General features: G+C 40.3%; 1 protein-coding gene across 3 annotated transcripts in view; it reads right to left on the reverse strand.

The window, feature by feature from the left end:
* Positions 1 to 13,097, reverse strand: part of zzef1 (zinc finger, ZZ-type with EF hand domain 1) — a 255,470-nt gene that overhangs the window by 169,670 nt on the left and 72,703 nt on the right. For all 3 annotated transcript variants that reach the window (XM_048556964.2, XM_048556965.2, XM_048556963.2), the window contains exons 15-18: positions 11,502 to 11,680; positions 11,095 to 11,228; positions 10,913 to 10,983; positions 7,926 to 8,040 (exon numbers count right to left, since the gene is read on the reverse strand). In XM_048556964.2, the coding sequence (XP_048412921.1) occupies positions 7,926 to 8,040; positions 10,913 to 10,983; positions 11,095 to 11,228; positions 11,502 to 11,680 (499 nt within the window). The remainder of the gene's footprint in view (positions 1 to 7,925; positions 8,041 to 10,912; positions 10,984 to 11,094; positions 11,229 to 11,501; positions 11,681 to 13,097) is intronic.

Here is a 13,097-nt window from a genome sequence, read left to right on the forward strand (position 1 = left end):
TTGCGAGGCAGACAATTTGGACCCTTTGAGTAGCTTGATTGTAAGTTCAACTTTTAATTGATCTCTGGGGTAGCAGGGCACCAGCATCAGTGCACCTTCCCAAGTGTGTTGTGACAACAGAACAACAAACACAGAGCCCTAGAGTGAAGAACAATAACTCTTTCATGCTCGAATGTTAAAAATATAGTCAACCTCCTCAAAAGATTAGATGAACAAATAATGGTTTTTCTTGGTTCATAAGCTCAGATAAGGCCATATTTATTCAGTGACTCATGTCGTTTACATTTCTCCAGCAGGTCTGCACTCTTACTACGTCAAGCCAAATTGTTGCTATTCAACAACCAAAGGCTGGCTTAACCAAACAGGTCTTTAATATCCAATGCAAATACAGCTTCATCACATGATCACATTTGAACATGAATTTAAACTCAGATAGGGTATTTCAGAGGCAACTGTTTCACCCAGAGGGCTGGTAGAAATCAGGAACTTGTGGACTGAAAGAACAGTAGTGGCAGCCATCCTCATGACATCTAACAAGCACTCTGATATGCCTCCAAGGTACTGTGACACACAAGGTTATGGACCAAGACCAAGACCAAGACTGTATGATCAAACTGATAAGCTACTAGTTGGCACACGTGAGCCAAATGACCTTCTTCCATATGATAAGTCCTGTCATACCATACTGGTTTACTAGAGTACAATTTACTGGTAAAACTAAATTCTGTATATAACTCCAACTTTACTGCATGGAAAGTTAGGGCTTAGTTAGCACTTATTAAAATGATCACAATTACGTTTTTGTTTGACTGGGGTTGCTGTAAAATGCAATGCAAAATAATGAAGCACTATAAAATGAAAGTCTAAAGATAATGGAAATGACAAAAAAGGTCTAAGATGCACTGATCATACATAGGATACATATCCATAAAAAAACCCCAGTTGGCTTGAGGAAGAAAATAAGGGGAACACAGCTCAATAGTACCAGTCCACAGGGTTTAATGCTGTGTCCGTTTGCTTCTTCCAAGTCCTCTGTTCATCCATAAAATCCCCAGCTGGTGACTGAAAAAACACTTCAATTGAAAGAGCACCTTCTGCAACTACAAGATGTTCCAAAATATTATGTCACTGATATAACTGTGAAACTCAGTCAGCTGCTGTTAAGTAGGACAGCAAACAGCAAGTTCTCAAAAATACCTAGGTGATAATGACCAGATCATCTGATTCTGTGAAGATTCTACATCAACCTGAAAGGGCCCGGGTTCAATTTTCCTACTGAAAGATGGTAACTTCGACAGTGAAGCAATCCCTCAGTACGGGACTGATACATCAGCCTTCATTTTCATGTTTAAGTCCAAGAATAGAACAGAACTCAAAATCTCCCAACACAAAAAAGGTGCTACCAACCAAGCCCTGGCTGCACAATGTACAACTGTTCTCATAAATATGTATGGATCTGGAAGATAAATTGCTCATGTCTCCCGTGCTGTATCATCAATAACTGGAGAAACAATGAATTAACAAAATATATGACTTCATGCAGAACATCAATTTTTAAAAAATTGTGCCAGAGCATTCAACTGCAAGTACTCAGATTCATAAGAGGTGCATATCATAAACATTATTGTAGTAACTTCAGTAAAATATTAGTGGTCAACAAAATCAGAAGCTGAATGCATGACAAAATGATGCCAGTTCCTGAATCTCACACAAACTCTAAAACTAACTGAGGTTGGTTGTGTAATTTGAATGACGCGTGATAATCATTAACATGGGTTAAATATTTGATTCCTCAACCAGTGAGAACTTCAGAAAGCTTGACTCACTGAAACCCAAAGCCCACGCCTTCTTATGCTTAGAGTTTCTTAGTAACATTACACAACACTGAAGTCTTTTCCCTATACTTCCATTCCTCACCAGTTCAGAGAAACTACACGGAAAACCTGCAACAATAGCAGCAAAACAATGCCTACTTGTAGAGAGATAGCTGGTTGGGAAGATCTTCTCAATAAATGCAGCAACCAAGAATTGAGAAAGATCTGTCAAAGACTGGACAAGAAATACATGCAGGGTGGCTCATATTACAGCTGAAGCTAGCTGATTATCAAGATAATCAAGAACACCATATCCTCAAAGGAACTGTTATCTTACAAAAGATCTGCTGTTCAGTTATTTGTGAAATATTGATGTGAATATTTCAGGCCAGAAAAATAAGAAAGATCTTGCGCTCATCATACAAAATTACTGGGGGGCCAGTCCAGCAAGAGAAGCACCGAGGCTCTGCAACTTTGAAAGGAGAGAATGCAGAAAAATATTGAACCTCCTTACAAAGCAATCAATCCAAAAGTTATGCATGGATTTACACGTGGCAACAGATCAACCAGGTAAGAAAACAACTTTGCTGTTACGGATTCCATAAGTAGGTTGGCTCCTGAAGAAGTTCATAATCATAGGCATCTTGAACAATTATCTAGTAAATGCTAAGATTGTGACAAATCAATCTATAAGTAAAGGAGCAATCATTAAAACAGTAATAGGATACATTAAATCGCAGCATGAAGGAAGCAGTTTCCAACGAAGACTTAAGTACACATCTGTGTGAACTAGTCCTTCAAGTGCAGCAACAAACAATGGAGAATCCACATAGAAGGTTGTCAGCCAACAGTGAAAATTAAGGCAACTTTTTACCAATCCAAGATGTAGCGATTGGACAGGCGAGTAGAGTTAAACTGAACCTCGACCATGATCTTACAGGATTGCAGGACAAGAGGTCTTATACTCAAGCTCCACTTTCTAATGTTAATGTTCTTATTCAGGTATATTCCTCCTGGAAAGGAAATGAAATTCTTCAAGATTTTCTCCTAATTGCATAGACTAGATCACTTTACAGCAGCTTTATTACTAATCGTATGAATTTTGAAAGATTTAAGCTTTTAATAGATGGGGAAAGGGGGCAGGATAACGAAATTACCAAGAGGTTATGGTTTAAAGGTGGACATCAAATATATTTTCAAAAGAGCAGAAATGCTTCTGGCATTGAAAGCACAAAGGAAGCAGCTACCATTCAAGAAAATCTTCTCTTCTGGTTACAAGCAACAGCAAAGTAGAAGTGGATAGGTTAAATTTTGATATATTTAAAACATCGTCAATTTTGTTACTTACTTTAATCTTTAACTTTCGTGTAGTAATTGCACACAAATGTTGAAATGATAAGGGTTGACTGTTTGAAAATTCATAGTGGGTGAAAACAATAACATTATTGAGAACAAAAACATTGCTAAATTTCCCATGTCTAGCCTACATGTCAAAGAAAGTTGAGACAAGTTGCCTTGCTCCTATTACTGACACCATTGTGACTCTGATGTGTGTGTAAAGTCATCTCATATATTTATAACTTTATAAATCATTTTGATGCAACAACTGGAAACTGTTGCAGGCATTAGAAGTTTTCCCAGAGTTTCCAGTAAATATGACAGAGGGGTTCCCTCCATTATTGAGGAGTCAAACAGACCGCCAATTCCAGCATTTGAGACACAAGCAGAAAAGGTCATAGTTGCATTCTGTGGATGATTGATGATGATGTAATCGAACGGCACAGCAGACCCAGGGAGCCATGTGACCCACTCCTGCTCCTATTTCATCTTTGCAATCGGGAAGCTGCTGTCAAGGTTTCCCCACTGCTCCAGCTCTCAGAGTTTCACTGAGATACTCAATAATTAAGTGTGCAAACTTGCTGGACTCAAGTGATAGATAAGAGCTATTTTGTGGGTATCTAAGTTAAAGAAGCCATCAAATGTAGAGGGGAAGCAGCTCAGGGATCTCCCCAGCCAGGGCTCTGTCATCGATCCAGGCATTCTTGAGCACAGCCCACAGCGCGCTACACGTCATGAACTCAGAAACACACCAGCTCTGCACAAAGTACAGAAGGCCATCTGCCAGCTTAAGAACTACAAGGTTGTTGGAGCAGACAGTATCCTCGCTGAGGCATTCAAGTGCTGAGGTGAAGAGCTCCTGCTGCAGCTTCACGTCTTCGTCTGGAAGGAGGCGAGCATCCCAGGAGAGCTCCGAGGTGCCACAGTCATGAGTATTCTTTAAATAAAAATGGAACAGGTCTGACTGCAACTACTACATGGGAAATCGCCCTGCAGTCAACCATTGGAAAAGTCATCAGCAAGGTCCTCCTCAACTTGCTCCTTCCCGTGACTAAGGAACTCCACCAGAATCACAGTGGGCATCTGGCCACAGAGGGGCACAATGGACATAATTTTCACTGCATGACTGCTACAGGAGAAATGCAGAGAAAAGAATCAACGCCCCCCCCACCCCCCGTATATGGCCTTCTTTGACCTTCCAAAGGCCTTTGACACTATTGATCGGAAAGCATTATTGGTTGTACCATAAAGTTTCTCACCATCCTTCGCCTACTGCATGGAAGTTATGGTAATGACAAACGGCTCCACCACCGACCCATTGCCGATTCAGACCACTTCAAACAAGGCTGCATCATCGTTAAACACACCTCTTGATCTACCTTGCTGCAATGCTGCACCTCACCACCGACAAGCTCCCTGCTGGAGTGGAACTAACAAAACCTTTGGGAAATTATTCAACCTCTGCCACTTGTAAGCCAAAAGCAAAGTCACCTCAACCAGCGAGATCGAGCTAATAGTATCAGACAATGCTTCCACGTGTGCAATCTCAGAGGATATACTCCAGATCAGTATCAGCATATTTACAGAGGCACAGAGATCATGAGTCTAATCCTAAACAACCGCAAGACAAAGGTTCTCCATCAACTTGGCCTGAAATGTGGAGTGAATCCCTGATCATTAAAGTCTGCAGGGAGGTCTTACAGAAGACTGACGACTTCTAATGCCTCAGGGGTATCTGGTCAGCCAAAGCAGCTATTGGTGAGGAGGTCTAACACTGCCTCCAGTGTGCCAGTGCAGCCTTTGGCCATCTGAGGAAAAGGGTGTTCAAGGACAACATCACCAGATCCAACAGCAAGATCATGGTTTACAGGGCCGTAGTGGCTCCCAGCTTCCTGGAAAGCTGAGACATTGAATGCCTACGGCAGGCATCTCAAGGCACCAGAGCAGTACCACCAATGCTGCCTGTGCAAGATCTGCAAATCCGCTGAGAATAACAGCAGACCAATACCAGCATTCTCGACCAGGCAAAATTCACCAACATTGAAACACTAGCCATCCTTGATCAGCTACAATGGTTGGGCAGGTCATCTGCACGACCGACACAAGACTCACCAGCAAGTGCTCTATTCCTGGCTTCAAAACAGCAGGCGAGCCCCAGGTGGACAGAGGATGTGCTTCAGTGATATTCTCAACACCCCACTGACAAAAGTGCGGCATTCCCACAAACACCTGGGAATCACTGGACCAAGACCATCCAAAGTGGAGGAGCAGAACCCGGGAAGGCGTCAAGCACTGCAAGACTTGCCGTTGGGAAAAAATGGAAGCCAGGTGAAAGCAGCAAAAGCAGTCCCACCCACCCCTTCCTACAACCACCTTCTGCTCCAAGTGTGACTGAGCCTGTGGTAGCTGCATCGGTCTGTACATCCACCTACGGATTCATTCAGAGAGTGGAAGAGAGTTATCCTGGTCTGCAAGGACTGCCAATAAATGACCCACATAAGAAAAGAACTTGTCCATTTAAGTGCAAGTGACTATTAAACAGTACATTAGTTCTTAGTTTCTTTGACAGCAATTATCTGGTGCTGAAAATTGACTTCTATAAATCCAGAATCTCGTTTCTTCAAATCTTAATCATTGTTGCAGATGTAAAAGAATAGCTTTTTAAAATGTTTTTCCTTAGTTCTTATTTTTCTCAATTCCATCTCTTGCTCCCACTTCATTTTCTGTACATGTTTCACCACTGAAGTTATCTCAACTTGCATTTCTTAGTTCTATTAGAACGACTGGAATAAATAATGGGTTTATGTTTGGAATGGTGTTGCAAAGTTGGGTAGAGTACTTGTGGATTAGAAGACAGGGCATCAGAATTCGGTGTTTGTAAATCACTATGGGGAAAGCAGTACGTGGTTCCTTTAAAAGATGACGTGCTTTTCCTATGCTTAGAGATTCAAAAAGGATGTCTGTGAGTTTGCAGGTGCACAGAGCTCCTGTATTGAAACATTTCGATCAAAAGGCCATCCTGTTAGCCGGCCACGCAGCATTTTTACCAAGACAACAGGTTTTTAAATTTAGCCAATTAATTTAAATCAGGCCCTTTGGTACCAAAACACCAATTAAATTTAAATCTGATGATTTTGACAACATAGGACCAATCCTATACGTTATGAAGGGTATAAATTTGGAGGACATTTGGAAAACTGGCAGATAGCTAACTAGCATCTGCCAAAAGAACAGCTCTCAGCTCTAAAAGAATGAATCACTAGGCTCTCACAGAATTGTCTAGCCTGAGAGAAAGTTCCATCTAAATTAAAGGTACCTATAGCACAAGCTGTCAACGTTCCTGACAGTAGGATCTACCACAAAGGTGTTCCTTACAGTAGGATTCATCAAAGAAGACAGAGAACATTCCAGAAGATGTAACGTGGCTATAATTTCGAGAAACTAAATTCTAATTTTTTAAAAAGTGGGAGTTGTATTTATTGCAATAGTATACAATTATAATCTTGTTTTATTTGGGAATAGTTAGTAGCTAGAAAGGGGTATTCGGTTTGTTAATAGTTTAGTTTATTCACTGTTAGAGTTAGATAAATTGTCACTTGTTGATTATAAAGAAAATGCTGGGGTTTATTTATTTAACCACTCCTTTATAAAAGAAGATTGGAGCTCTTTTAACACATTATAGGGTGTGGCACGCCTCTCTGGGTGTTTCAATTTTAGTTATCAGAGGAAGGTTGACCTCAGCTTTACAGCAATGGTTAAGATTTAAAAAGTAGTTGAAGATAAAATTACAGATCATCTAAGATCTCACTACCTGATCTGAATCATGGGCATTTTGAGATCTCTGGTCTTGTACTACTTGAATAATGGACTTTTTGTATTTGGGTTATGACAGCAAACAAACTTATATGGACTGTAACATTTTTAAACTTTCATCACAGTTAATAAAATGTAGTGTGTGAACACCTTTAGGTGTTAGCTGTGATAGCTCTCGATTATAGCCAAAAGTTAGGGTTCCCTTCCTGCTGCTAGAATTGCATGTGAATCAACCTATTTTACTGAATTTGCCTTTGCCATGGGTGTGTTCATGGGATGTTACTATATTAGAACAATTATTTTGTTAAGCACTGATAGAGTTACAGTTGAGCCAATTCTTTAATTTTTATTTTGTCTATTTTTACATATCAGTTAAAATACAATGTATATTTTGCTTGAAGTCAAGTAGTTTGGCTAATGGAATTACGTACAGAATCCAACGACTTACACTTACCTTTAAACTATGAAAAAGCCCGGGCCTATCTTATTAATATATTTTGAGGAAGTTTGGTCTGGTCCTTAACAAAAAGGAAACTGAACAAGAAGCACATGTACACCTTAAGTCCTCACTTTAAGCTGTCTTATCTAACATTGTTTCATTTTTAAGGCCTGTATCCTTCTTTAATGCTCACAGTTCTCGCTTAAATTTGAAGTATCCACTGCAGCGTTACTTCCCGGGAATTGGCTCCCTCCAACCTTGCCCGAATTCAAGCTTATCCCACTGCCATGTTCTGAACTTGCTTTCTCCCTCCCTGCCTTGCCACCTCCTGCCCTTTCCTTAGGTCATTCCCTTCAACACTGAAGCTAACAGAATTTCACAGGTAGTTGTGTAATAGGTTATGTTTGATGACAAATGTATCCTGTGGTTATGCTGTAATTTCAAAATGCAAATTATCAACCTTTTGCCAAAAATATTTAATCACTCATTCACTTAGAGAGCACAGATAACAGTCCTTTTACCTCTCGTGTTGCAACTAACAGCAAAGTATCCATGACCATCATTACTGGATTAATGTCAAAATCTGCAGGGACGCCCTTCTGCGGCAACTGAAGAAGCCCACTTGGATCTTGATTGCTGGACCAGAAAATAATACAAATTACAATTAGTCCAGAAAATAATCATTTAGATCCATTAATGCTGCATACTGAAAAATGAAGTAAACAAAATTTTACAGGGCCACAGGTGACAATCAGTTTTGGCTGTCCTTTCTGCGCTTGGTCAAAGGAATCTTCCGACTTACTAACTCTCAGACTGCCAAAGCATCACTGTACAACTCCATTATGTAAAAGACACTCATCCCTGGATTTATCCAACCAGAACATTAATGAATTATTTTCCTTAAAGGTGAGGCAACTTTCAGCAGCTTGGACCACAATAGCAATTTCAGTCTTTATTTGCAGTCCAATTCAGACTTTAATTTAGTTCTGAGGAAGGGTCACAGATGCTGTTAGACCTGCTGAGCTTTTCCAGCAACTTCTGTTTTTGTTCCCAATTTACAGCATCTGCAGTTCTTACGGTTTCAACTTGAATATAGCTCAGTTAGAACACACTGACTTTTAATTTGATTAAATCACAACCTGACTTCTGTACATGAATTGATCATGGTCTTCTTGTTTTAGAAAAGCAGGCAATCCCAAAAGAATGGCCAATTGTCCCATTTTCGAGATTGGAAGTAGAAAATCTCTAACAATGATCATGGGAAAGCTCCAGAAGAAAAATACCCAGAGATACATTTATAGATCAAAACACATCTGTAACATAGGTTTGAAGCTTCTTTCTAGATGAAATATATCACTACTCCAGGTAGGTCAGAGAATATACTGTTCTGTACAGGGAACAGCATTACATCAGGTAACACAAAGTTGACTGTTCTGCTAAAATGAGCTTGTGTGATAGGTGCATCTTATTAACAGCAAAAGATGGGATGCCAGTTAGAGATTTCTGGGATCAGTTACGGGGCCTGCCCCCTCAGCAGTTTGAGCAGGGCTGGTGGTGAGTGTCAGAGCCTACCAAAGAGAAATGACAAGGACGGCTCCCTTAATTTATACTTGATAAATGGATGCTTCTCACAATTATTCTCCAAACATTTCATTTCAGCTTGAAGTCATTTGATAATACAGAACTGAAATTCACGTACTTTGATGTTAGCATGATCTAACATTACTTTAGGGGCATATTGCTTATTAATAACTGAATTTTAGCTGAGCTTTGTTAATCTAGACTTCAGAAATCCCCTTGCAGAGCACCGTTTAATGTAATACCAAACCACCAACCTTTCCTCTGCCTAGATTGATTGTGATAACAGTCTCATATTTGGAGTTAGAAAGCTCCTCAGTCAAATGAAGGTAGATAATTTAACAAACACAATTAACAGGACTGTACTGTTAGTCCAATGTGTGCAACAAAAATGTCACAGTGCAGTTATAGAGCTCTTTTTAAGGTTGGCAGTTAGCATTTGGAACAGTTAACCAAACAAGCAACAGATAATTTACTGAGTTATCACCCCAATATTTAATATATTGAAATTTAATTCCGTAATTTTAAGTTAAATATTTCCTCCAATGGTCACCAAATTGACTAGTTCTCTACCTCAATTTCACCAAAATTTTATTCAGATCACTAAGGGCTCTAGTCTTGATATTTTGTATAAACTTTCAAGAAGGAGGCCTCCTTTTGAGGAGCAGGACTCCAACTAGGCAGAGGAATAGCATTAATACAGCTCAAATCTGGAAGCATGGAGGAACTGTGAATGGAACCGTGAATGGAACCACATTTGGTTTCCCGCAATCAATTTAATTCTGTGTTATAATTTTATAAAAATGCTAACAAGTGTTATTCTCCCTTACCTAAGATCCATTAATGCACTTTTATTAATAGATAAAACAGAGCTGTTACTTTTTGCCCTCTACAAAATTTTGTAAAGACAACCCTGGCTCGGAGGTGGGAGTGTGCGTCCAAGTCAGAGCTCATGGAGGTCAAGATCCCTTCTGGAGATTTAAGCGTACAATCTAGGCTGGTACTTTACTGCTGCAATGTATTGCTCAAGGTGGTATCTTTCCAGTGAGAATAAATTCAGTTCATGTAGTCCCAGGTAAATGTAAATGAATGCAAGTGAAGGACAAGGAAATTCTGGCATCCCAGTCAATACTTAACCAGTCATTAAACTAAATGACACGGTCAGCTCATGTGTTTGTCCGGCCTTATCAGAGAGTCATACAGCACTGAAACAGACCCTTCAGTCCAACCAGTCCACACCGACCCTGATTCCAAACTAAACTAGTCCCATCTGCTTGCACTGGCCCAATCGCTCCAAATCTTTCTTACTCATGTACTTATCGAAATGTCTTTTAAACGTTGTAACTGTACCTGCAGTCACCACTTCAACCGGAAGTCCATACCACACACGAGCCATTCTGTGTAAAAATGTTACCTCTAACGTCTTTTTAAAATCTGTTTCCTCTCATCATAAAAATATACCCCAGGCTAGCAAACAGACACCTGCCAGTCACCTTATCTATACCACACAAATTGCCTGCTCAGTTTCACTCCATTATTATAATGACTACTTTTCAAAAAGTACTCAATAAAGAAAGAATTGCACATGCTGTAAATCTGAAACAAAAACAGAAATTGGTGGAAAAGCTCGGCAGGTCTGGCAGCATCTTTGGAGAGAAATCAGAATTAACGTTTCAGGTCCAGTGACCCTTTCCCCGTTTTGACGAAGGATCACTGGACCCAAAACGTTAACTCTGATTTCTTTCCACAGGTGCTGCCAGACCTGCTGAGCTTTTCAAGCGATTTCTGTTTCCATTTCAAAATTAAATTGACTCTAAAGCACTTCTGGAGCATCCTGAAGTCACGAAAGAAGCTGTACAAACAGAAGGGTTTCTTTTCCCCCCTTTCTAGACCCCGTGTCTTTTTAAAATCCTGTGCATGTCTGACTCACCTGAAGTAATGGCATAGGGACTGGAACGTAATTGTGGCAGATTGAGGTTGAGATGGTTCAATGACTGTTTCCTACAAAAGTTAGAGTACAAGTTGGGAGGCGTGGTAGTATTAAAAACAATGCATAGGTCACACTTTAATCACAATGACAAAATTCGGCGTGAAAAGTATACTGCGCCTCACCATCATTTTAAACAGCTGATCTCGTCGGGTCTGCACATCTGGAAAAAAGATGGCTGCTCCACTAAGGATGGTGTTTACAGCCTCCTTCCTCAGCATCACCCCAGAAACCGTGTCATATTCTGCATCGTCCACTACTACTCAGAGAGAACACAAGGTTACTCAGAGCTGCACTACTAACCACCGGCTCGAAAGGCGCAGCAGTGCCAAATACTTGGGACTTCAGTACCTCAGCTATACACATTACAAAACCCAGTGTGCGAACAATCATCCATTCTGACTTCCCCAGTAGGAATGTATAAAGAATAAGGCATCACGAACATTTACCAAAATACTACTTCTAAGACCTTTCAAGAAATATACAAAACACAAACCAGTCAAACCACTACTAAATCGGTACAACACATTACCTTTACAAAGATACACATAGAGATCACGAGCAGATTCTCTATCAATAGGGGACTTGCTCTCGGCAGTAGATTGTCCTGAGGCCTGGGTTTTTGCAGGCTGAGGTCCAGACAGTAACACCAAACAGTTCTGAAGCAGCTGTAACAAAATCCTTTGTGCTTGGAGACACTCAATATCGTGACTGCAAGGCAAAAAAAAACATAAAAATTACATTTTCTATATTACTTTTCTCTCAGTGAAGATTGTTGTCCTGGAGGTTTACCCTTCAAAGCCAATGTTTGACATAATTTGAGACCCCATTTTTCTAATCTGTCTTTTGAGGGCAGGGGAGAAAAGAAATAGTTGCCCCATATAATGCCAGAGTTAGTTTCTTGGTTCTTGTGCCCCAATAGTGACAAACACGGAGGATATTACTGCAGCACTGCAAACACCAGTGAGATGAAATACCACCACAGCCCATCAAAGCAGATTGGCCTGAGGTTGCAACTGTTTCTGTGAATAGTTCTTTAGAACCCAAGTTAGAAGCATAGCCCTTTAATTCAACAGAATTCTCAAAATAATGTAACATCCTGGATTCACTGCACACAATTCACCAAAGGCTCACTTCCTCTTGGCCCAAGCTCATTTTCCTATTCACTGCGTTAAAATTCTAGAACTCCCTCCTTAACTACTGTGGGTTTACCTACAAAATCTATTGGCTATCTCAAACTAAGTGAACCAAAAATCTGGTTTCAATTTGCTACTTTCTAACTAGCTACTCTTTTCACATCCTTCCTTCACTCCCACTCCCTACTTCCAACCATTTGTCTCACTCCCACTCCCTACCATCTCTTTTACTCTCACTTGCCACATTCCTCATTCACCACGACTGCTCACTCGGTTTGCTACCTCTGTCCCTAATTCTCCCATTGTGACTGAGTGGGAAAACAAGAGGGTTGGGAGAAGAAAGTGCGAGAGGGCCACTGAGTGGAAGTGTACAGGGTGCTAGAAGCTGGAAGGACCGATTGGGATGGAGTGGAGTTGGTTAGGGAGGGTGTGGGGGTGGCTGGTGAGACAGAGAAACAGCAAGCAGGAAGAATGGAAGACAGGAGTGAGCGAGCAAAACTGCTTACAAAAAAGATCAAACAGCAGCAGTAACGAGTCTGTTCTTCGCAAACGCACAAAAATCGTACTCAAATCATGCTTCTAGGTAAATTGCTTACAAACCACACTAAAATGAAATTAAATGGAGCTCACTTCAAAAGAGAAAATACTTGCATAAATCTAAGATGTTGCTGTTTAATATAAAACAAAGAAAGTAACCATTCCACGCAGCCATTTCACATCCCCGCAAACAATCAATTCTTCTATGCTTCTCCCTCCTTTATAGACAGCTTCTCATTTAATAAATCTATGAAACTTGCTTTAAATACTCCTTGTGGGAATGAGTTCCACATTGCAATCACTCTCTCTATAATTTTAAAGACTTCTATCTGGTCACCCTTTTCTAAAGGAAATATTCTAGCCTGTTCAGTCTCAATTTCAAAATAGTTCAGTTGGTTCGGAGATTTAGGTCCAAAAATATGCATATTTTCAATGTGCAAAGCCAGGATCTCAAT

Source organism: Stegostoma tigrinum, chromosome 27 (assembly GCF_030684315.1).
Source record: "Stegostoma tigrinum isolate sSteTig4 chromosome 27, sSteTig4.hap1, whole genome shotgun sequence".
NCBI lineage: Eukaryota > Metazoa > Chordata > Chondrichthyes > Orectolobiformes > Stegostomatidae > Stegostoma > Stegostoma tigrinum.